This window comes from Balearica regulorum, chromosome 19, assembly GCF_011004875.1.
Source record: "Balearica regulorum gibbericeps isolate bBalReg1 chromosome 19, bBalReg1.pri, whole genome shotgun sequence".
NCBI classification, from domain to species: Eukaryota; Metazoa; Chordata; class Aves; order Gruiformes; family Gruidae; genus Balearica; species Balearica regulorum.
In genome coordinates this window covers 3618839-3645022 of record NC_046202.1, presented here as the reverse complement: position 1 = coordinate 3645022, position 26184 = coordinate 3618839, and the positions used below count along the sequence as shown (strand labels likewise).

The 26184-nt window shown below is 38.7% G+C and overlaps 1 protein-coding gene across 1 annotated transcript in view; it reads left to right on the top strand.

The window, feature by feature from the left end:
* The first annotated feature begins 1854 nt into the window (after nt 1-1854).
* Nucleotides 1855-26184, top strand: part of MED13 (mediator complex subunit 13) — a 56173-nt gene continuing 31843 nt past the window's right edge. The window contains exons 1-3 of the mRNA XM_010309105.2: nt 1855-2073; nt 4036-4270; nt 13800-13968. Coding sequence (XP_010307407.2) covers nt 2008-2073; nt 4036-4270; nt 13800-13968 — 470 coding nt within the window. The 5' untranslated portion in view covers nt 1855-2007. The remainder of the gene's footprint in view (nt 2074-4035; nt 4271-13799; nt 13969-26184) is intronic.

Genomic DNA, 26184 nt, shown 5'->3' with positions numbered 1-26184 from the left:
GCTGGCCAGGATGCCGCGGCCGGGCAGCCGCCGACAGAGGCACCGCTGAGGGGAAACGAGGAGACCCGCCGGCGGGGGCTTCGGGGCACCGACTCCGCCAGCAGCAACAGCATCGGCGGCCGTCGCGTCCCTCTGTCTCGGCGCACGGCGGCGGGGCCGGGAATTGTGGGGTTCCGACCCCTTCCCCCGCGGCCCTTCCGGCTGAGGAGAGCCTGGGGCTCGGCCGCCGCCTCCCCGCCCTCCCGAGGAGACCTCGGGGAGGGGGCCCTCCGCCCACTGCCCCCGCGGGGACGCCGCAGCGGGGCGGCGCGGAGCCTTCCCGCGGCAGCCGCCGGCTCGCCGGCCCTCCCGGAGACCCCTCACCTGAGGAGAGCGGGGGCCCCCACCCCGCCGGGGGGTCTCGAGGCTCGCTCCTCTCCCTCCGCAGAAGAGACCGCTCCGTTTGAAGACTATCATTTTATATTTTTCTCCCCCTCTTCCCCCCCCCCCCTTTTTTTTTTCTTTATTTTTTTAAGGGACCAGCCTCACAGCTGGGCTGGTCCCTCCCCGCCTCACCTCCCCCCCACGCTCGAGGGGGTCTTGCGGGGTTTGGCGCGGTGGAGGGGGCCCTCCCTGCCCCGGATCCCCCCCCTTCCTCCGGCTCTCGGCGGTAACTTGGCGGGGTCCGGGCTCCCCTGAAGAGACCCGCCCAGCCGTGTGGACTTTGTGGGGCTCCCTCGGCCCTGGAGGACAGCTGGCGGGGGGGCGAGCCTCCCTGAAGACACTGCGATTTATCCCTTCCTCCTCCCCCCCGAAAAGACTGGGGATCGGCCTCTGGGAGACTCCTCCATCCTTCCCCGAAGAGACTTCGAGGGTCACCCGCAGTTTCCTCCTTCCACCCCTCTCCCCCTCCCTCCTTTCCCCACGGAAGGATTTTTACCCAACGGAGGATATTTTGGTGTCGCCCTCTCTGCGAAGAGTATTTCGTTTTGGGGAGGGGGGGGTTTCCACAGGGGAATTTAATCCCCCGCTGGGCTGCTAAGGAGACTTCTGCGGCCTTTCTCTCTCAAGGAATACCTTCCCCCCTCCCCTGCCCCCGCAGATGTTTTTTTGGGGTACACCCCAGGAAATTTTTCTTGTCCTGCCTTTACGAATTCTTCAGACTCGCCTTGCTTCTGGCCCCTGAAGTTTGTTTTTATGATTTTAAATTTTAATTTATTTGGAATATTTTTGGAGCAGGGGAGAAGAATCCGACACCCCCCCCAGTTGCCCTCGGACTCTGAAGAGACGAGCCTGGATTTTTCTCTCTCCCACAGCCAATCCTTCCCAGTCATTCCACAATTTGCCCCTTTCTCATCTGATGACTAAAGAAACAGGAGGAAGAGGAGGGAGGTTTCTGGATTAATTGCCCCCACTGGATTATTTATTTTTTCCTACTTCTCTTGCTTGGCATCTGAGAAGAGAAGAAGGAGCGATGTCAACTGATTTTTACCCCTAGCCCCCCTGGATTAATTACCCCATTTTTATTCTCTTGTTGGATCAATTACCCCTTCACCTTACCTCCTCTCCCTCCCCTCCCTATGCGAATGAGAAGACAAGAGGAACAGGGAGGATTTTGATCTTAATCTCCCGTCGTTGGATTACTTACCACCTCCCTCTTTCTGTTCTCCCCTTCCACGGTGGCTTTACACCCCCCCCCACCCCCCCGCTTGATATCCAGAAGAAGAGAAAACGTTCCGAGTTTCTCTTAATTTTTTTTTAATTATTATTATTTTTTAATATATTTTTTTTACCCCCCTCTCCGATACCACTCTCCTCCTGGGTTATTTATCCTGCCACTATTTCGCGTGCGTGTGTGTCTGTATGTAAATCCCTTATTTAATTGTATTATTATTTGTGCGTGTGCAGAGTCCCCCCTCCCCCCTTTCCCTCTCGGTGTCTGTCTCCCTCTCTCTCTCTCTCTCTGTCTGTCTCTTTCTTTCTTGTCGGAGGCTGTGGGATAATGGCGTGTGGGTTGTGGCTGTGAGGATGAGTTCCTGCTTCGTGCCGAACGGGGCCAGCCTGGAGGATTGCCATTCCAACCTCTTCTGCCTGGTAAGTGTCGGCCACCGGCACACACACGCACGATAGACATAGAGTGAAAGAGAGAGGAGGTTTGGGGGAGGGGAGGAAGGGGTAGTGGAAGCAAAGCAGCCATTTTTAGCATAGCTTCTGTTGGATGAGTCCTCAGAGTAGGCCCTGCCTGGAGCCAGCCAACTCTCCCATGCCCCTCTGGTTCCCCCTCCATCGCTGTCTGTCTCGCCTTGCCCCTCCCTCCGCTTTCTTCCTGGATAGTATCCTCCCTGCAACTCGCCTTTTCCTTCGCTTTCCTTCCCTGCAACTTTTCCTCCTTTCTCCCTATCTTCCTATCTCTGCTTCTGAACGTGATCTTTCTCGCAGGAGGTAAGGAGATCTGCTGCTCCTTCTTCTTTCTGCCCCGCATCTCGTGGAACTTTCTTTTCTTCCCCCTTTGTGACATCCCAGGCAAATCTGAGCTGAAACCTTCCTTCTTCCTTGCTTTTAAAGTGGTCTCTTTTACTGCTTGCTTTTATTCTGGAGGTCTGCTTTTGGTGATGTGCTCCCTGTGAAGCGGTGGTATCTTATGTTTTGTTGTGCACCATTTTGTAGTTTGTTTTTTTTTTTTTTAACCCAAGTATGAAGTCGTTCAAATTGTTGATTTTGGTAGCTCCCAAAGTAAATTTGATTTAACTGGACTGTGATGCAATTTTTGGTGGCTGTGCTGAGCTGTTTCAGCTGCTTTTTTAATGCAAATGAGCTAGTCTTAGCTGACTGCCTGATATTTATTATTCTAGACATTGTTGTAAGGAAAAACCTGTGCCAAGCTATGGTACTAATATTTTTGGATGGAGGGGATTCTGGACAGCCTGGATGTGTCTGCAGCCTGCATTAGGCCTGCAGCTCCATAATAGTAGTGTATTTTAAAATTCTAAAGTCTTTTGGAAGTATCAACTGTTGCAGACTCCCTACCTTTCATCTAAATTGCTTCTTCTCCTGAAGGTAGGAAGGCTGCCATGTTAGGTTTAAATGTTGCAGTAATCTTTTGTGTGTTGTCATGTTGGGAAGAAAAAACATTAGTGACTTCTTAGCAAATGCCAGCCTACCTTGTTCTCCCCTTTCAAAGGGAACCAGGGGTAATGCCTCCCCTACGTGCCTTAAGGTGACTGTGCTCAAGTGAAAAAAACTTAGCGCTAAAACTGGGTATGGTATTGTATTGTAGCTAGTCCAGGAATTGTCTGTTTCCCCTTACATATAGTAGTAACTCTTTTACTTCATGAAGCCAAATGAATATTTGCCTAGAAGGGCATTTAGTGGATTATAACCAACGTGGACGCAAGCCTGACATGTAATTTAATGGTAAAAATAGGATTTAAATTCTTAAAATGTGGTGTGAGAAATGAAAAGTGTGATATCTCTAGGTAAAATAAGCATACTTGAGAGGCTTCCTGGGTGAGATATAGAGAATATTTTACAACGGAGGAACTTGTGCGATTTTCCGAAGTAGCAGATGACTGGAAGAATGTATGCTTGAGTTAGATTTACTATATTATCTATTTCCTTAGCGTACTCTTGGAATTAAAAGGTAGTGTATGCATAAGTAAGCAAAAAGAAAGACATTCTTTGCTAAGGCAAATGTTTAATAGATTGGACAGTTGCAGTCTGCAAATAATTACATTATTCACTTGTCTTTCACTTTTTAAATTTTTAAATCAAATCTGACAGTTCACTGTAACCTTAAAGCTGCAGTGAAAATGAACAGCTCTTGTTTTCCTGCAGTTATTAAAGGAAATTTTAAAACAGAGTGCCTGATTATTGCCATTTTATCTTCTAAGGTACATAAAACTTACAAGTATGGTTTCTGTTAAATTTTGTTGGATCAAGCCTTCCTTTCTTCCTTCCACTCGCCTCTTTCTGTGCCATCTTCTTGTTACAGCAGGATGTTTCTGTTGAGGATGTACCTACCCTGGTGTCCGACAGCTGTTCTTTTCCTTCCCTTAGGCTGATCTAACTGGGATTAAATGGAAGCGATATGTATGGCAGGGTCCAACATCTGCCCCAATTCTCTTTCCGGTCACGGAAGAGGACCCTATTTTGAGCAGTTTCAGTCGCTGTCTGAAGGCGGATGTACTCAGTGTTTGGCGCCGAGACCAGAGACCTGGACGCAGGGAGCTATGGATATTTTGGTGGGGTGATGACCCCAACTTTGCTGACCTTATTCATCATGATCTCTCAGGTAGGAGGAAATTAATACCTTCTTTTGGTCAGTGAAAGGATGCTGTTACACAGGGCTGTCTTCTGCCAGCCCTTAGAAAAACTGTACTAGATGGACTGTTGTCTATAGATCAGGTAAATTTATTGCTACAATCTACACCAAATTATTACGGCAGTGCAGTGATCAAACAGCTGCTGTCTGGATTTAGGTCGTCTTGGGCTGCTAGATTTTCAAGAAGCAAGTTTTTGCTCCCCACTTGTTTCTTTTGAAAAAAAGAAAAACAAACCAAAAAAGCCTATGAATTTTGGCAGCTTCTTCACAAGAAAGCTGTGCCTAAAGCTGTGCCTGTGATTCAGAAGTGATGCCTTAAACATGTTTTGATAAGATCCCTTTTGTTGGGCAATTGGAACTTTCAAATTCAAGTAGTAAACCTCATTTAATTATGTGATAAGAATTGTAGAGATCTGGGCAACTCTTGAACCGTATGGAGTTGTTCTGATTGGAAGTCAGATCATCACTGAGAAGCCCTCAAAAGAAGGCATCTGAAACTAGCTTGCTGTTTTGTGCAAGAATCTCTAAACCTTCTATTTTTATGATTTCTCTCTCCCCCTTTCCCAGTGCTCTGAACCTATACCTGCTTTCAAACTTAGGCCTTTGAAATGCTGACAATGTATATACTTCTGAGTAATGTTGTACTTAAATTTGATGCCTTGTTTTGAACATGTTTACTTGTTGATCTCAATTCCCAAAGTAGATGGCTTTCCAGTTGCTTATTAGTAAGGTGATGAAGTTAAGTTTTTAAACTCTGTAAGTCTGGTGGCGAGACTACGCTAATTCTAGGAAAAAACCATCGCATCACTCCAATTTCCTTTCAAATAATGTACAGTATTCAGATTACTGAAGTGTAAAATGAGACCAAGGTTTGGTGACCTGGTAACCAGAAATTGTTAATGCTGTCTGTGTTTGTGGATAAGCTGAAGAACAAATATGAGTTTGAAGTGCCACTGAAGAAGTTGACTTGAAACAATTAATGATATGTGGAATTTTCATACAAAAATAATAGGATCTGAAAAACAATTGATGCACTAAAATGATGTTTATCTCTTTGAATAATTTACTTCAAAGATTGGGATGTTGCTTGTATTCTCATCTGTCCTGGAATCAGAAACTTTGCCATTTAAGATGCACTTACATTGTAAGTTGTTTGATATTTTAGTGTATTTAAGGCTTCCTTATTTTGCCCTATGAATAACTTCAGTCTTGACCTGCAGGGAACATCCTTTGTATGACTGAGATGTAACTTAGACGAAATGCTATTTTTGGCCTGGGCCTGCCCTGAGCAAAGACCAACACTTGTGCGAAAGTATCTATGTAAATTTTGTATGCTGTTAGCTGATGGGATTAAATTGAGACAAATATGTTACATTATTTTGTGAGTAGGAGATCAAATAAAAGTTAAGCCATCTGGAGAGTGCATTTCTGCACTAGCTGGCCATCAAAGTTATTTGCTTGAGCAACTTTCTTGGCATTCTCTCATTAATCTATCTACTAGTGATATAGTGTAGAGGTACCTTTCAAAAATAGTGTTTTGCAGCTGAACTCTTAGATCAGCATGTAATCATGCTTTTATGGAGTTACACTTTTGCGCAGGTAGATAAGCACGTATCTTCCTAGGTACTTACCAACTCTTAACCTCTCTTGGGGTATAAGAGATAGTGGAAGATTAGAGTCTCCCAGCCATGTCTTTGCAGTTGTTTTGGGTATTTGCTATGTTCAGGTCACTTGTGGATGTCTGCATTTTGCTGGAGAGGCTATTCTGTTCGTGTTGCTGTTAGGTATTTTTCTACGTAAATGCTTGTCACTCATGAGACTGTTATCTATGTCTATGTGTAGATGTATCTGATGTCTTGGTTTTTGAAGACATGTTTTTGTCTCCTTTTAATTTAAAAAGGAGACGTTATAATCTCTTAGAGTGCGTTAGTCTGCTTGGCTCTACTGAGCAGAAGTTGATAAAGATATTAATCAGGTAGATTGTAGAGGAGATGGCTGAGGAGTGCCTGCACCTGCATTTTTTTCTCTTACCCGTTACACAAAATCTTAATGGGAACTTCACATAAGAAAGAATTATGGCTGAACTCAAACAATGTTATCTGAACTTTGTTGTAGACCTAATGGATTTCTTTTATTGGTGGACAATTTCTCGTGGTAGTTCACATTGCCCAGTTCTCCCAATGATTGCTTGTTACATTTTCAATGGGAAAGATAAATTACTTCCTAGCAGAGGCTTGTTACCTGCAAAATTGATTGGAAATTGTTTGCTGCTGGTGGTTAAGGTGCTGCCTCATTTAGAACTTTCCTACTCGGTAGGAGATGAATGGTTCTGAAGAATGGGGTGAAGGAGGAAGAGAGGGACTAAGCCGGCTGCTGCTGCTAGCCAGTCCTCTATCCACCGTGGACGGACTTCTCTTGGGGAAGTGTCCTTGAAAGAGCTGTGGTTAGAAATACGCCAGAGCAATGTTAATAAACATTGAATCTGGCTTCTTTTGGTATGAAACTATGCCTGTTAAGGAAAGGTTAATATTTTGACAATTTTTGACTTTTTTTGGTGATTTGTAGTTTCAAGGAACAATGGACATTCGGTGTCCGGAATGCATTTTGGTTATCAGCCCTCGGGGGTTTGAAATATGGTGGCCTTCAAGAATCCTTTTGTCCCCCACAAAGTGCCTTCCCAAGATCACTTCAAGAGGGAATGTAGAGTTTTGTGGGTGTACATCTATGCATATCAGGTTAAAAAAAATAAATCATATCTTTCTCTGTCTTCAGTCTATACATTCTAGAAGTTCCTTCTTTGCCCTGGAGATACATTTGAATGCCTGCTACTGGCTATATCTGAATTCTCGTATCAAGCCTTGGGTAACTGTCTTGTTGATGGTCAGGATTTGTTGTTGCCTGGGGGCATGTCAAAAGGAGACTTGTTCAGAGATGCTGATTGATCAGTAATATTGAGTTCACTCAATCTTTTTTTCTTCCTTCCCCAGGAAGCTAGTTACTGTATGTAATACCAAAAAACTCCATAAGTCTATTTCTACCCCAACATAGCTAGAGGCAGACAGAAGTTAGTGAAATGTTATTTTATCCTCTAACAGCCTCAAAAGGTTATGTTTTTGTTGTGACAGTGAGGCTTGATTATAGTAATTTCTGCAACTCAAACCTTAAAGTAGGGCATTTCTTCACATTTCAGAAGGCAATGGTCTCTCACTGGTCTGATCAGCAGTTATTTTGTCAGTTTCTTTCCTGGTTTAAAGTGGCTACTTATACGCCTGGATTAAAAATTGGCGGTAGATGGTTTCAAACCTCAGAACAGTTGGGTATGAATTATGTACAAGACATAGTCCCAAGGAAATGGTTATAATTTGATTAATGCTTGGAGAGGGGAATGCTTTTATATGCCTTTGACCTTCAAATTGCATCTTTTAAAGGTGAGCTATAAGATGCATCTTTTTCATTCTGGCATCTATTAAATCTTGTTAATTTAATTAAAAAATTAAAGAGTTTTCCTTGTACCTGTCATATATCGGGTTAATCAGTTTTTGTTTGCTGAACAGTCTTCCTCATGCTTCTGCGAGGAATAAATATATAAAAATAATGCTGGTCTTAGCTCCTTGCTGGGTTTGTAGGAGAGCTTGAAAGAATAAAGAGAAAGGTCTGTGTACTGATGCTTGTCTGTTGATACTGTGTGGTAAAACCAGCAACAGTCACGGCAGCAAAGACTTCTGTGTTTTGTGTAGTTCTCAATATATGTGCATTATAGATCAAATCCCTGTCTCCAAACAAATCTATGAATTGGTTTGTGCTGATGTCAGCATTGAGTCTCATTACTTCTAATAGAATGGAACCCAGAGTACGAGCCAGGTATCATACCGAGGGTTCTGCAAAAAAGCCTGCCAGTTGCAAGGAGTTGGCAAAGTGAGCTTTGAAAATAGTTCAGCTAGTGGCTTGCATTTTTTTAAAATACCATTTGCTTCCTCAGACTTTTTAACTCTTACAGAAAAAGAAAAGGATACTTTCTTAAAAATTTTGCCCCTAATGTCACTGTGGTGAATATGTATGTTCCCGTGTATGTAATAAGAAGGCGTTGCAAATATTCCTTGCCGTGTGGTGTGTTGATGCTTTAGTGTTTCTTCAGTCCTCCATGTTAGAGATGTGTCCACTTATGCAAAACTGCTGCTCAGTATCATGCAAAAATTACTGAAGCAGTCTTTGCAAAACTTCTGTGACTTGGTGTAAGCACCAGGTTGAAGGTGATGTTTGACTTTTTTCCTTTTTTCTTTTCTCCTGACTGGCATGCATGTGAAATATCTGTGGAGTAAGGTGAAAAATACTTTGTCACAGTAAATGAGGATTTTGCATCATATTATGTTGGTTGTATGTACAAGGTCATGTGCATAATATACCTGTATAAATAAGAGCAATGACTCCATGGGCACTAAGAGAAAGATTTAACAATATAAGTAAAATATATCTGCATATGGAATTACTTAGAGACAGTGAGGAGGAGGATATTGGAACGTTTAGCTAGAAAGTTTTTCAGCTTTGCTTTTATTGTGGCTGTGCAGACCAGACCAGCCAAACTTACACCCAACAACTAGTGAAGGAAAGCTGTTACCTTGTTATCCTTATGAACAGGCATAGGCTACACACACAAAAAGGTCATACTTTTTAAATATTTAGAAAAATATTCTGCTGGGTAGAGAAAGCATAAAACCTATATATGTGGTGTTGGTAAAGGGCTAGCGTTACAAAAACTAACTAGTAATGGTGCTGAGTATTTTGAGGGTGGTATTTTGCATAGTAACTCGTGTTTTGGATTCCTTCTCAGTTGCTGAAATTTTCCAACTAGTTTGGATATCTAGAGTGTTATATCTAGACTCTTTTCAGTGAATGAAGATACAGATACAACTCTACTAGAAACAAACTTAAGTTGTCTTAGTTAGATTCTTAAGTTGGTATTTTTAAGATGTATTCAGCCCCTATTTTCACACAAAATCTGTTGCTTCTCACTTATTTCATAAGGGATATAGGCCCTCAAAATTATTTTTCAGTAGGTTAACTGGATAATTCTTGCTTTAAGACTAAATAAAATTGCTCAAAGTATTTGAATTTAAAAATCTGTTTTTTAAATGAAAACTTTACTTGAAGTGTTTCCATCGTATTATTACAATGTTGTATACAGCAGCAATTTCACACTACTTTGCTTATTATACTTCCTTTGTAATCTGAAGCTTATATAGGAAGTTTGGTTGTATAAATCAGTTTGGCATCAGTCTATTTCTATAACTGGCATACTGTCAAATGACGACAGAAAGGAGGCCTATGAAGGTAAGCAGTACTTTTAAAAGACGCACCTCAGTCGTGATACTAAGGAATGGATTTTTTTCCTCTGTGTAATTGAAGTAACTGGGGTGAGGGAGTTGTAGTCCAAAGAGGAGGCTTGAGTGTGGTTTAGTTTCTTTGCATAGTTTATTTTAGAGGTTCACTGAGCATAAGGAAGATATTTTTGATGGTATGGTAAACATTTTCAGACTTTTCAAGACTTGATGCTTACTGGTGTTTTGCTGATGATACATTAAGCAAAGATCTGTTTATTTGTTAGCAACCTTTGATTAATACATTTAATAATTTATAATAATAATTTAATAATCAGTAAAAATGAACTGTTTCATGTGAAATGTATGAAGAATGTAAAGTAGAACATAAAAGTATTGAAAGCAAATAGCCTCCTACAGCTGTTTCATTAAAATTGGATGGTGGTAGTATCAAGGAGGTGTTGACTGAGAAAAGTTTGTTATTTATGTGTAGTGTGAAAATTGTTTCCGTTAATTCTTCATTTCCTGGTAGTTTTTGGCTTCATTTAAGGGAAACTCTGTTTAATACATGGTGTATAGAGGAAGGGAACAAAATTCATCGTTGTGGGATGATATGTGTATATGTATTTGTTTAATGGATTGACATCAAAGTATGTCGCAGAGGAGTTGAGTGGTTTGGGCAGCTAAGAGAACTAATAAAAAATAAAATGTTTGTAACCTTCAGGTTGTCAGAGCAATTCAGTGGATAACACTTGTCTGAAGTGAAATTGCGGCTTAACACCTTCTTAAAATGAGTCAGCAACTTATTTTGGTTTATTAGCACTATCAGATTGAACATTTGAAGTTATTGTGTTTAAGAAAGATTAGAAGACAAAAATGCTTCTTCCTCTCCCTCTTTTAAAAAATGGTTTACTTTGTACAATTTCTGTTAAGTAGGAGGATTTTTCTGATGTTGAGAAACAACAATTTGAATGAAGATGAAAATTAGTTGGAAGATGTGAGCACATGTCGTATTTCTCTCCTTCCATCCGCCACTCTAAAAAGGGGGGAGGAGGGGAATGACTAAATAGACTTCAAAAAGACACAGAAAACTTACTGCTATTTTTTTTTTTTCATGAATTTGAATAATGTTCTGAAATGAGGGTATCTTTAACTGTCATCTTATTTAACCTTCCCTTTCTATAGCAAGATGCACTTCAGTTTGAACAGGTGGTCTTATTTTGGGTACCAGACGTTCTTCCTGATCAGTAGGCATGTTTACGGCATGTGCTGTCTTTTCAAATATTAGAGTTTTAACTGTAACTTCCATCCAATGCCTTACATTTTCCCCACATAATATGCTCATCTAAGAGCTCTCTGTTTCAGCAATAAACTAAGAGAGTTAGGAGAGCTCTTAAGAATTACAATCTTGTGGCAAGTTCTTGCATGCAAAGTTTTGTTCATAACTTGGTTGTCAGCACAACTATTAATGTTAAATGAAATACCTTGCACTTTGTAGTGTCTTCAGAGAATTGAAGTGTCTCCTCTGTGTCTATAGTATGACCATCAAAATACAAACTTGAATTAGACTTGTGTATCTTTGAGATTTCAGCATCCATCTTCTCACTGATGCACTAATATGTCAAAACAAAATTAGGCATAAAGGCTGGAAATAGCTCTTTCTACTTCCTCTTATAATAGGTAATTGATGCAGGGGATGTTCATAGAGTGATTTTTTTAAATTATGAGAGCCATATGGAAACAAACTATTTAACCTTTGAAATGGTGTGGAGTTTATTGTGCAGTTAAAGTCCAATATCATTAAGCTTTGTAGTTAATGTTTGCTCTATTGAGCTGCTTGTTTGCCACCAGTGGAGCAGTATGTGCTGAACAGCAAAGCTGCCTGTAGGATAGAGCTGCTCAGTTGTGTACGTCTACAAATCTTTGAGCTGGGGAAAAATGTGTCCTCTTGGCACAAACATTTTATGCCCTTTGACTTTGGACCTTTGTTGCTTTTTGTTACAAGCTCTTGTACAATGTTTCTTTGGCCAGTTACTGTATTATCTTGTAGCTTTATGGTTTTTAAAAACAAGTTTTTGTTGAACTTCAAAACTGGAATAGGGTGATGGGGTGGGAAACTCATGGTGAGGTCTCTTATTTAGGAAATGTGGTTCCTTGCTTTTCCTTGTCTTTACCAGAAAATTATTTCATGTAATGATTCATCTGTAGTGATGCACGCCACCTCATTTATAAATTATGGGGCAGGTCTATTTACTCTTATTCAGTCCCTCAGAGAAGGATACTGGGAGTAATTTTCTTTAACTCACAATAGTGCTCTCAAGTGGAAATGTACTTTTACTTGTGTGGAATCTAGCAATATACAAATATTGCCACCACGTTCTGGTTGCGACAGTATCTTGAAATTCTTTTCTCTGTCATTTTTGTCTTACAGATTATTACAATAAACAATATTTAAGTTTTTTTGTAAGTAAAACTCTTAAGTATCTGGTTTTCTACACGCTGTCTAATTTAAGGATATTGAGACTTCAGTTAATACTATTGCAACCTTTTAAGCTTGTAAGTGGCTTCCATATAAAGGTGAAGGGGCTTATTTCAAAGGGAGATTTAAAATGCAAGGACTTGGCTGTATTACTGAGGTTTTCTGACCATCGAGCAAAGCAGTGGAAAGCTGTTTGAACCAAAATCCTGTGTGAAGGAGAGGTGAACAGACAGGTCGCTATTGTAAGACCTGTTGTACGGGACTAAACCTGAACCCAAGTGTCGTTTCTTGGAGGTGTGCAGAGATGGCATGAGGGGCAATGAATGTGAGAGATGAGCAACCTGTTCTAACTTTGAACTCTGGGTGGGGGATGGAGCAGATGACCTCCCCAGCTCCCTTTCAACCTAAATTATTCCATGACTATCCAGAGACTGCAGTAAAAATACGTCTCCTTATCTATGTCAGACAGTCTTCTAGTCTCTGCTGCTACCTGGAGTATAAAAGCAATGGCATTGTAAGAATAACTATGCTAGGTTGGTCCAAGGTGACCAGTAGCAGATCCTATAGGGATATATGTATGATAGACAAGGAATTGTAGGCATAAAGGTAAGACCTGATGGCTGGTAACTTAAGGACAAGATCTCAAGTTTTCTCATATTGTCCTACAAATTAGTGTGTTGTTGGGAATGAATGATATCGCATATATACTGAGAGATACTAAAGGAACTTTTAAATGTCCCTCATTTGACCTGTGTAACGTAATTGTAATGCCATTGTAATTCTTTGGACCAGTGCTTATATTTCTAGGGCCTGTAAACTATGTTCAAACACTGATCATGAGCCAGAGTGGTTGAAGAGATTACAGCTTCTTGTAATGAGTCTTGCTTTCTGATTTGGCAAATCACCTTGGCTTGTATAAGTTGTATTCCATGACTGTGATTTGTGGGGCGTGTAAGACCTCAGTGTTTCATTTCAGAATCCTGTCACTATGAACTGGGCTTTGTCTTTCCGCTTGCTGTTTTTCTCTTCTGTTCTATGTATAGATCAGAAAGTGGGACTAGCCTGCTTAAATATTTCTTTTTTATTTTGGATTAAAAAGAAAAATTTGGATTAAAAGAAAAATTCTTCTGGGGAGAATCAGATTGCTCTTGACAGTTTTCTGAATCTAGGTTTTGGGGGTTTTTTTTCCCCCCACTTCTAGTAAATTGATGCATATAGAGGGTCAGATGATCAATGATATTTGTGCCCAGCTTTCCTCAGTCAGTGGTGGCTAAAGACACTAGGCTATATTAAAAGTTTGGCTTTAGGCAATTTATTTTTAAGCATAATTGTCAGCTAACTCTTCAGTGTAAGTAATTCATACTACCCAAAACATGAGCCACCTTGCAGACAGATCAGTCTACAGTGATCTTACAGGCTGAAATATGTATTGTATTGGTGCTAGTTGTTTCCTTTTGTGTACAAATAGCTGTTGAATTGTCTTTTCTTGTTGGAGATGAGATATTGTTATAGCTGATTCCTTTTAGCAGTTATACTATTCTAATGTGAGCAGAGTTATTATCTGACTGTAACAGGCTTTTTTTGGTTGCATGTTATTCTGTGACTGTCTTAAAAGCTTGTGGGAGAGAAAAGGATATTGTGATATGTGCATGGAAATAATAGGATGGAATTCAATACTAATTTATTTTTTCCCTTTACCTTATAGAAGAGGAAGATGGTGTTTGGGAGAACGGACTTTCTTATGAATGTCGCACTCTACTTTTCAAAGCTGTTCACAACCTGCTGGAGAGGTGTTTAATGAATCGGAATTTTGTACGCATTGGGAAATGGTTTGTGAAGCCTTACGAGAAAGATGAAAAACCTATAAACAAAAGGTAGGAAGTTTTATTTTGGTTTATTAAAGAAGTTATAGGGTTTATTTAAGCTCCATGCTAGAAGAAACATTTAATTAAGAGCACTGTGTTTATGGTTTGTTTGGGAATCTGGATCTCTGATCTTTCTTGTTTTGCTACCTTTTTGGAGTTCTTCAAAACTTCCTTATGATGAAAGGAAGTAATACTAAAGGTAGTAGGCAGTCTCTTCTGTACTGGTACTTATATACAGAGCATGGATAATAGGGATGTTGGAAAAGAAGCTAGAGTCTTCTGGAAAGGAAGACAAGAATACCTGTGTGAAGAGCTACCTGCTCTGACTTGCCATTATAGTGACTGGGACTAATTCTACTTGTAAATACTAAGACTCATTCTTTGAGCAAGCGGGATCTAGAGAGCTATTTACAGGTACCATGTGAGGTTTGGATAAATCGCATCTTATAGGAGATGTTGAGAAGAGAGTTTGAAATGTCAGCTCCTGGTCAGAAAGAAGGTTGTATCTGGGAACACTGGTGTATAAAGAATACGTGTGGCCCCCACATGGAGGGTGAGGAGGGCGAGAAGAGAAATTTTGATCTAAATTGGAAGGACGACTTCTCATGGTTCTAACGTGGTTTGACACGGTCTATGTTGCCTAGCAATAAATAATGAAATGAATAAAAACTAGGTTAGCTGGAACAAGTTTAATCGCTGTTCCCAAATCAGCTTTTAAAATCCAAAGTAATTTAAAGCTTAGATGATGGATTTTTTTGTGTGTGGGGGGTTGTTTGTGTATGTGTGTGATGTGTTAAATCTTGCACACAGGAAATTTTGAGATCAGTGGCTTTGCTTTTTGGATGTGCTGTTGGCCATTTTTGGCGTCTTCTGCAATAAATTTAAACTTGAAAGAAAATTAGAGCTGGTTTGGAGCAAAAGCAGAAGCACATGTTTGTGTGTGTTTCTGTTAGTAGCTGTGAACTGCTGCTTTTAATTTGTGTATAAACTTATCCTTTAGTTCTAGGCATCTCTTTCTCCACCCTGGTCAGGGCAAATGTTTCCTCTCTGGGGTGTCTTTGTCCATCCATTTCTTCTGTGTGTTGTTGCTATAAATCAATAGTAAAGAGTTTACTTTTAACTATTTAGGCCAATATTGTATTGGCACAGTCTAGGCTTTCCCCATTTGAGGAACTGGTTTTCCAAATTGCCATTTGAAACTAGCATTAGTTACGGCATGGCATCTCTTACAGTAATTCTATAAAGCTCTCTGCAGCAGCTGGAAAAGCTGATGAAAGCTTTTAAAATAAAATAGCAGTGTTTGTTTAATTTGGAGACTCTAATTCTTTTTTTAAAGAAGGTCAGAAGGTCAGCATGCTTGATGAAAATAACTAAAGCAATTGTATGCTTACCCACACAACTACTTCATCGTAAGTAGTCCGGAACTACTGGAAAAATATGTAGAAAGATTAGTCAGATCTGTGTAAGACAACCTCATGGTAGAGAAATATCAATGTGTCCTAACAGATAGTTCAATACCACATGATATTCTGAGTACTGGCTTTTTTGAAATTAGGTGAGGGGAACGGTTAACAGATATGCAAACTCTTGGCATATTTGGCTCATCCCTTCTAGGAATATCTGTAATTTGGATAATCTATGCTCTCTGGAAAGTTAGGCTCTTCAGAGGTATCCGTTCGGGCCTCTACTGCTCCCAGCAACTTCCTGTGGAAGAAACCCAAATGATTGAAATAGGTGCTTTGTGATACCACCTTTGTAGCTAGAAAGTGTGTCACTCTGTGGCCAAAGAGGAAAAGTCAAGTGGAATGGTTTGAGTGGATTTTAGTGTCTTGTATAAATTGGAATACTCTTCTAGTCGAAAGGGGCGTTTCTCTCTTACCAAATGTTAAGCGTGACACCGCAGCAGACTCAACATAAAAGGACTTGCAGCCTGCTTAGAAAACGCTCTGAATCTTGCACCCAGGGTGCTAATGTGTTTCTTACCAGACAACTGGTATTAAGGTTTAGTTTTTGTTAATTCTGGACAACTTTTGTATATTTTTCCTTCCTCAGGATCCATTTAATCAGCAAGACCTATACTAAGTTTATCTTTTTTTTGTAAGTGTGGCTGAATTAAAAACCAATACAAACGACCACCAACCACTCCCCAAACCCATTCTTCTCTCCATGATTATGGATGCACATGTATTAAGAATCAGAACAGTTTTGAAGCTATATTTTTGTCTTTTGGGTATTTTCACCATATTTCAAGTAATAGGAATATTACTATTCCTAATGCTAATCTCAAAAGCGTGTCCTACTAGCCTCTTTAGGAAGAATAGAATCTTTTTCAGAAGACTTTCTGTTTCTTCCTCTGTTAAAAATACACATATCTCCTTGAAAAGTAGTGCTTCTCCTATGTAGACATGGCCACAGATGCCTGTGGCAGGTATTGCATCTGTCATAGGGAGTAAAGCATTTCTGTTCAGGAATATTGTAATTACTTCTCTATATTGCTTGTGTTGATTAAATATATATCTCATTCTTAAGGAAGAAAGAAGTTACTTATGACAGTGTTGATACATTTTTATTCATCCTTTCCTTCTTAGAAAACATTGAATAGTGGGAGAAGTACAGGAAGAAACTGCATGTATCCAAAAATAGGAAGATTTTGCCCCACTCCTCTGGTATCCCTGCATGAGTGTTGTCTTGCTTCGTTTTAGACCTCGTTACAGTTATCTTTAGTGCCTAATTCCATCCCATATTGTTATGTATGCTTTGCTTTCCTTGGGACTGTTCTTTGCATTAACATTCAGAAACCATGAGATAGAATTCATGTGACTGTATAATTTAAAGGCACTTGCTATACTGGGTATATGAAATCTACTACCAGTTTGCTTCAGATCATAGTTTATACTGCCCTGCACTTTGGGGCTCGGCCGGCTGCTAGATAGGCTTGTTCTCTGTGTATTACAACTACAGATTTCGATAAGGTTGGTTGTTCTTCCTGGCAATCTTTAGTTTCAAAGACTTTGATTAGAAACTGAGTAGTCAGTGCTCTTGATGGTGGAGGTAACTTCTTAACATGTGCTTTCTGGAGTTATGGTTGAGTGATGTGTAGTTCTTTAGTCCACTTTTTCACTTTCTTTCTCTTTGAAGGATGTGTGGATAGAGCTATTTCTTTCATTTGAAGCTGATCCCATCTGTTTTTTTTCTGAGTTCTGTTTGAATGCGTGTGGTTCCAGAATATGTGAGATTTTCTGTTATCTGGTCTCCCAACAATAGAAGTCAGTTGTGTTGTGCTTTTCTTATGTCTGTTGCACCACCACATACATAAGGCTGTGATTTCTATTAGGTGTTTGGCTGTGGTGACAGATCCTCAGGCAGCCACGGCTTCCTGTCTGTTGCTCTGTTATTCTTCCTCTTTGTGTAAGGTTATATTAAAAAAAAAAAAAAAGCCATTTCATCATTGTGTTGCATACATTTTAATTTTAAGAGGACAGTCCTTAATGTTCATAAACTGATGCCACTGCGGCATGTGAATAGATGACCAAGAAAATAAGAATTAGATGGTTTTAAGTCTTTGCTGTTTAATTATGTTTAATGATGTGACTGCTAAACCAAACAAACTTATTAAACTAACCTCATATTATTGTTTAATATCTCTTAAAAAATTTCCTGTGGAAAAAGTAAAAAAAACTCAGATGTTTGCATTGTGCTGTCACATGCTGCATGTTGACAAGGCTGCAAGGTAATAACCATGACCTGCTCTTCCCTCCCTCCCCCTGCTTCTTCCCAGCCTAAAACCAGCATTGAGAAAAGTGAGACAGTCATGTATTTGGTGATATTTGATCTGTTAGAACAAGTCATGATTACCATGCCTGAGGAAACTGTCTGAGGTTTTCAAGTATGCTAGTTCCACTTCTGTTTATAGATAGGGCAAGAATGGAGTAGCTAACTCCCTAAAGTGTATGTGGTGGGTTTTTGTTGCTTCTGTCTAAGTAGGCGATTTTCAATTTTCAGGAGTGGGTGATGGGGGTCAACAGGAAAACAACAGTAGAATAAAAGACTAAAGAGAAGGTTTTGCTAATAATCTTAGTTGTAACCAAACAGGAAAAAACCTCATTGCCTTGGTATTTGTCACAACCTTTTTCAATTGCCTAAAGCAAGGTAGATTAGAGAATAGCACCCTATTGTGCTTTTATTGCCACGTTCAGAAATATGGTTGTGTACGCTTTATTCAAAAATCCACCCTATAAATGTATGAGATGGAGATTGTGATCTGCTGCATCCGATCTGCTGTCAACCTTTTCTGGTTCAACTGCTCAAACAGCCGCCTTTGGGTGAGACTTTTCCTCTTGCGACTGGATGCTAAAATAGTAGTGTATACCTGGAATAAATATGATTGGGAAACTTGTCAGAGTAAGCACTATTTTAGATATAATTCCTTAATGAAGATTAAATCTGACGCTGCTAATGAAACAACAGTATGAAGTGCTTATGTGGAGGATATCTCCTGAAGTCTTGGTAATAAGGACAACTTGCTAAACTTTAACATAATTAAAATACCAGTAAGCAAATAATTGAGTAATCCTGATTTTGTGGGAGGATCTGAGAGACAACTGAAAATCTAGTGTACTAAAAGGTACTATATTACTAGTATGGGTGGTTTTTTGTTGTTGTTGGTTTTTCCCCTTGTAAATAGGAAATAATATAACCAATTGCAGTGGGCGGCAAACCAGAACTTGTGCCTGACAAGTTCACTTAAACCACCAAAAAAACCCCCAACCACACACCCAAAACAAACAAACAAAAAATACACCCCAAAAACCCACTTGGAAAATCATAAGTGATAAGCTTATCATAGCTTACAAAATGAAACTTGTTGCACAGGTTTTGCAGGTAATGCTGCTTAATGTTAGTCTGGGTACAGGATTTTATAATGCTGGGTTTGTTTTTTTTTTAATGGAAATACTATTTTATCTACCTGTTGTAAATGAGTATATGGCTTCATGGGAAATGACTGGTGAAAAATATTCTAGATATAAATTTGGTTTTGTTATAAGCCCTTGTACATGTAGTTATCTTGATTTGAAGGTCTGCTTATCATAGTTCAGACTACGTGTATTTTTTTCTCTACCTCATCTTGCTTGGAAGAAGAGGCAAGACTAGCCACGATGGATGCAATTCCTGAGTTTGGTGCAAGTGTGTTGGACAATCTGCAGTCTTGAATGGCCATGGCTGTGGGGAGGGTGGGTTATTTTTTCAATTGGGCCATGGGAATGGTCTTGCTGCCTACCTCAGAAATGTTTGTATTGATAACGTAACAGCGTGAATGAGATCAGCTGTTGTCTGTTTGGTATTCACTGCCCTTAAGACAAAGGGAATGTCTGTGCCTTTGATCCTGAGCCCACATTTCTGCCTTACCCCCCTGTTTGGCTACCTTTTTCCCGTTTCCCATGGGCCCTCTTTCCATGGGAACGGAGCAGTTTGCTTCTTGATCCCTCTAGAATGATACTGTGAATTATTATTAAGGAACAGAATGAGGAGATTGCTGGATGCTAAAGCTCAAAAACCTCTTCGTACTTGAGAGAGTTAACTATGTAAGAACAACATGTAGCCACAGGTTTTGAATTTATTTCTATATATTTAATTATAGCTGAAACTACAGGGCTCTTCCTTGATATTGTTGGAATAATTTCTAGTAAGTCTGCTCAACTCTTTTTGCAGCATAAATTTCCTCCCTATGTTAATCTTTAAATCAAACAATGTCAACATTTTTTTACAACAGCTCTAATGAGGCTGTTCTGGCATCATGTACCGGCAGGAGAGCAGGTGATGTTTTTCCTTTTACTGTAGACAGCTGGAATTGAGAGCTGCTGTAAGTAGGACAGTGCAGGATAAACAGCAGGAGCTGAGAGCATTGATCACATGATTGTCTCTTTGGAATATTGGGTTGCTACAGAGACTACAAGCAGACAAATTTAGCGCTTTACATCACAAAGCAGTTTTCGCTTATTTAGCTTAAGTTACAGTGGTAGTTGGTTCATCAGGACAAAACAAGAAAATGATATGACTCTTGGTTTGTAGCTTTCAACAGTAAATCTATGCTCGTTTTGTACACTGAACAATAAGATAATACAAAAACCATACAGATACTTCAGATTTTGTTAAATGAAAATTTTATAATGCATTTCAATTTTGAACTCTGAAAAAAATCTGGCTTAACAAGATGTTTGTAAATGTTTCAGAATGGGAAAGAGCAATACATTGAAAGCTGTTACAGTGTCTTTGAAATAGAGTAATGTCTAGCTATTATCTGTTTTCCAAATATGTTCTGGATTCTTATTCTTTATAGCACATGTATATTTCATTATGAAAGCTCAAGTTCAGATAATTGAGATTTGCATCCCTCAATAATTAAAGAATGCTAAAATATAAGATGACAGCTTTATTAGTCTCATTTAAGTTCTGATTTACATGAGCAAACTCTTTTTTTAGTATTGCTTGTAATTGTTGTATCTGGAGAAATAGATACTTTTTGTGTGTGTGTATGTATAAAATTCTGGTTGCATTCTGAAAAAATCAGTTTTGCTTCTCTGTAAGATGCCGTGTTATAGTTTTAGTAGTGTACACTACTAAAATCTTTTTGTTTCAACCTTGTTTTTATTGGGATGAAGCTAAGCTCATTAATAATGAAGTTAATTTAAAACATGGAAGTATTTAGGGTGAATATGTCTTATTCTGGAATACAGGTCAATTACTACAGTTGTATTTGGTTTAGTGCATATAACTTGGTTGTGGAATAAATATTTTTAACTCATAGGTCTAACTAAAATCAAAACATCCTCAGCTATGTGAAAAATATTTTGGAGAGCCTTTTGACAGTAGCCATTAGTGATGTGCTTTGAACTGGAAGGTTTTTTCTACTTTGCTATTAGCTATGTTTTTTTTGCTTTGTGTTATCATCAAAATCAGCTTTCTGCTATATTTACCTTCATGACCATAGGGAGTTACTCAGAGATACTTAGAAAAATGCCTGCTGTTCTGTCTTTTTGTCAGTATACAGAGAAACATCTGCGTTTTGAGATCTTATTACTTCATGTTAAGATACAGAACACGTAACTTGCTAGAAAATGTAGATGTGCATTTGTTTAGATTTCTTTGCGCTCTCGTGTTAAGGATATTAATGCCACTGCATCCACTTGAAGCACAGACCTTGTGATAGGGCTGATACAAACTCTGATGTTATAGGGGAACTTCTAGCCAAGGGCAAGAAAGGCATGCTTGTGAATTGATTAATGATGATTCAAACTCCTATCATAAATAGTAGTACGGCAATGTAATGAGTATGTATGATAGCATGTTCTTCCTAGAGAACTAGGAACTAATTTGTCTTATCCTCTTATTCCCCCAGTGCTTAAAAAGCAAAACAGCCCTCCCCCAAATAACTGAAAGAAAACCAAAGAAAGCTTCTGAAGTATTTAATAATTGAAACAATTTGTGTACTTGTCTTGTGGTGGTATTTTTTTTTCTTTCTTTTTCTTTCTCTTCAATTTCTTAAATCAAGAAAACTAAAATTTTTTCCTGGCAATTGTTTTTGGTGCTGTGTTAATATAACAATCTGATTGTAGCATTTTACTTACTTCACATTTGGCTTATTACAGCAAATGCATACTTAATTTCCTGTTCCTTTCTAGTCTGAACTAAGATTGTGGAGTTTTGTAATTCAGGATTATGGATGTTGAGTGGAAATTGAAGATGCCATGTTTAAAATAAGATTGGCTGTTGAAGCAGCATAGGTGTGAAGGGGGCTGCGTAGAAAGCTTCTCTTCATTAGTGCGTTGCACTGTTACGGCTATACCTGAACATGTATATAGTCACAAAGAACTATTCTGAACAAGCACTTACAAAGAAAAGGTGGTAGATGGGTTGTCTTGAGGGAGTTGCTTCTGCTTTTCTTCTGTTAGCTCAGAAAACCTCAAGTGGCTTCGCAGCTTCGCTCTTTCTTCTCCATGATGAAAAGCCCTAGAGGGTTGCCTGACAAAGAACAAAGCGTATAGTGTAATGTATCGTAGAATAGAGATGATATTGAGCATGTGGTCAGGTATGTAATTCCTCAAGACTTATTCTTTGCAGTTATGTTTTGTTTTCTATCCAATGCTGATTGCTATAGTGTTGTGTCTCAACCTGGTTAAAGAAAAAAATCAACAAACAACTGAGTATGAAGGGTCTTAGGGCTTAATGATGTGTGTGTGTCACCTTTAAACTTTTTTTCTATTTAATTTTTCAGTTCCAGAAGAACCTATTTAATTGTAAGACTCTGTCCTTCAGCCCAAGAATTTACTATAGAGAGCAAGTGCACCTTTTAAAAAGGAAATTTTTTGATATTTGGGTTTATTTAAGTGGCATACTGAAATAGTCTGTATTTGAGAATAACTATTTGGAGATGCTTCTATTTGGGCAGCCGTGATGCATCAGCTGGGAACTCTCAGGTCTATTGCTGCTGCTGCTAATTGTTGTCAGCCAGTCATGATATATTGATTCTTGGTCAAAATGCTCCAAAGGATTCTGGGTGCTGGCCAATATGTACCAATTTTTGGCAAACATTTTATAAGAGTCTGAAATAATGATGCATATTAATTAGAGACTTAAAACTGTACCTGATGTGTTTGTCCTCCTAAACAAGGTGTGTTCTACCCCATTGAAAGCGAAATGGTAGAATCCTAATTGTGACAACTGTTAGTTCTGGGACAGTAATTTTACTTTGTAATGTCAGTTTTCCTCATCTAGGAAATGGCAGTAGAAAATACATAGTTTATAAGGATATGGTAAACGTTTTGGTAGGGTTAGCAATGCTTTGGCATAGTAAGCTGCTCTTGGTTCAACTCAGAAGTAATTTATGAAGACAATCTAGGAAAATATGAGATGGTAATTATAAAACAAACAAAATATCTCTCAGTTGAAACATTTGGATACTTTTTTGAATTTACTATTAAATGTGCTATAGGGTTTTTTAGTTGGAGACTGCCTTGTTGCTTCTGATGTTGTCGCAGTCTCCTTGCCTTTCAGCAGTAGCGTGGTGGTGATTTGAAGTATGCAATCTAGTGTAAAGTGTGGATTAGTGAGGTTCTAACGCAGCTAATGTTTGTGAAGCACTTTGAGGATATAAAGCTCTACGTAAGTACTAATGTGGAGGAAAAAACAGACCTAATTACCTTTTTATCAAGGAGGTATTTTCAGATTTACTAATGGAGATGTAGAAATCTCATGTATATGTAAATTTTAGTGTGCTTTCCCTCCTTCTCTTCAGTTTCTCTTACAAAGGCAGATGTAGAAATTGTGTTGAAATTGTCCACATCAGTTTCCATTTGTTTTCACATAGAATCATAATCTTGTGTCTCTGAAACGAAAGCATCTTTATTTCTTATGATTAGAGTGAAGAGGAAGAATGGTGGAATCAAAATTGGTTTTTTTTTATACAAATGTGTTTTAATGGAGTGTAGATAAGGACTGAAGGTTGCTTGAAATAGCATTACTTCCAAAGAGTGTCTCTCTATTTTATTTTTAAAGTTGCTTTCAATATTGGAACTCATTCTGACTGAATTCTGGTGTGTTCAGATCAAAATTGATAAAGAATGCTTGTTCTGATGACACTTCATAGCATCTGTATTCAGAGATCAGTTGGAAACTGGATTATTGATATTCAAGGTCTGTGATTAGGACTTTAATGACATTAAGTTAATTAGAAATATTAATGGAGTTACTTCATATTCAGGGTCAGGTGAGAAAATGAGTTTTTTGGGAGAACTAGGATTTTTTTTTTCTTCAGAATTTTCTGTTAGAATTCTGTCTTCTGCTCTTACATTTTATATATGCACATGTAACAATACCTGATTATAAAAGAACAAAAAAAGGGGGGGAGGAACAACAATAGTAGCTTTAAGACAAGCTTTTTTTTTTTTTTTTTTTTTTTGCTATATCTGCACCTTAAGAACTTCACTGATCCTGCATGCAGGACAAAAGTTGTGAGCATTGAGGTATAGATATTTTTTTCTTATATTTCAGTCATAAGATGCTCTGCACAAATTATCTAATCATCTTCTAAGCTACTTAAAAAAGGTCTGCAAATAAAAGCATAGGATGAACTCTGCATTAGCAGGCAGGAAACCACCAGCTTGCTTTCTGTTATTGTGTCCTTAACTGAATTTTAAAGGTAATTTGCCTATTTGCCCCAAAGTGATAAGTATGTAAATTTTTTGCTTGATTAGGATTTTTGGCTGTGAGGTGAGCTATTGAGAATAGAAGAGGAAGACTTGGAGAAATAGTGGAGATTATATATTTTAATAGGTTATGGTAAGGTTTGAGAAGGTTCCTGTTAAGCTGAGGTTGAGGTGGCATTGTGTACTAGTAATCAGTCTCTGGAAACCTAAGGAATTGGAGAATGTACAACTGTATTAATTTAAAAAAACAATAAAAAAGCATGCACATTTAGAGAGTTTCTTGCTAAGTCCCTAAAACGGTGTATGTAGGGGCATCCAATAACTTAAAGCTGTGGTTCTTTTGTTTTCCTTCCTCCTTTTTTCCGCTCCCCTGCAAAGAGCTTTAGTATGGTTTTGATTTTTCTTTCTTTCTTTTTTTTTTTTTTTAAATTTAGGAGTCTTCATTGTGTTTTTTGTAACTTTTTAACATATATTTATATTTCCTAAAGTTTTGTAACCTAACAGAAATGATGATGATAAATGTGAAGAAACAATTTTTGAGCATGACTAGCTAGGAAGAAGTGTAATGATATGTTTGAGTACCTAAAGTGTTAGTTTTGCCTTTCATGTTAACCTTTAGTTTAAAGTCTTATATTTTCAGGAGATACTGTGTGTACCATGTGAAATTTGTTTCCCTTAACTTGAGTTTAAGGACAGCACTGTTTTTACTATGTATTTCTGCTATGAAACTATATTATCCTATTGTGCATAAAATAACTTCGCTGCACCTCAACCTCTGCAAGTACTGAAACAAAAACCTGAGGTGGTGTGTATCACTTTGCTGTTTAACACTTGAATTTATAACCAGAATTAGTGAATATTTTATAATGCTTGGATTTTCTAGAATGAATCGAACCATAGCAGATCTGCTCTCCCTGCCGTACAAGTAGTGTGCTTGCAGCTTGCATGACAACGCTGGTTGAATGATGTCAGTGACAACAATGGCTACTCTCTTACTTCGTTATTTTGTTGGAAACTTCTCCCCTGCTGAGTTGGGGGAAAAAAGAGTTCTAATTTGGGGGGGGGGAGTGTGTGTGTGGTTTTTTTGGTGTTTTGTTTTGTTTTGGTTTTTTTTAATTTGGCTTTTGCATGATGACCTTGAATTTTCCTTGCTACTTAGGACTAGGTTTGCAGTGTAATGAATTGAACTGCTTCTGTTATCATGCTGATGCTTCTCTTTGTCTTGGTTTATTTGAATTCCATCAGATTATGCGACAATTGTCTGCCCTTCCTCTGTGTAATAATGTGGTATTTACAAGAGACATAGCTTAATTGCATTTAAAGTGTATTTAAAGAATATGTGCTTTTATTTTTAAAATTTTGCCTCACTTATATTAAGCTTCTAAATTGTTACCTGTCACTCAGAACCAAAACCACTATCTACTCTTTCACCTTAAACTATCCAACACAACTTAAAAATAAAATTCAATTTGAAAATCAGTCTTCAACTATTTACATAAGGATTAAAGTTTAATCAGACTTCCATATGGGAATTTAGCGGTGTTTGCTAACCATGTGACTTCACTTGAACTTGAAATCATCAACAAGATGCTTAGCTCCATCATCACTGCATTTTGGAAACTAACTTTACTGGGACTCCTGAGCAGTATGTTATTTCATCTGCAGGGAGTGTTCTGTCTAGAGTTGGATTACCGAAGCAGTTGTGCTATGGAGTTGTCAATGAGTAGTGATAATTGACTCATATATGTGGATCCTGGGGTTTTTTTGTTCCTAAAACACAATTAAAATTGTGCAGACTTGATGAGCCTTAAACTGTTATGTTTCAGTCAGGGCCAGCCACTTAGAGCAGTTCCTCACTGAATTTACTTCATTGCCTGCTTTAAGTTACTGTAATAAAAAATGTGCTGTGTTTCCTGTTCCTCCTTGAACGGTTTGTGGGTTCTCTCATCCTTGAAGTGCTTTAGGTCCCTAATTTTAAATCTGCTGGTAGGCAAAGCCATGTGTTTAACACTGTAGCCTTCTT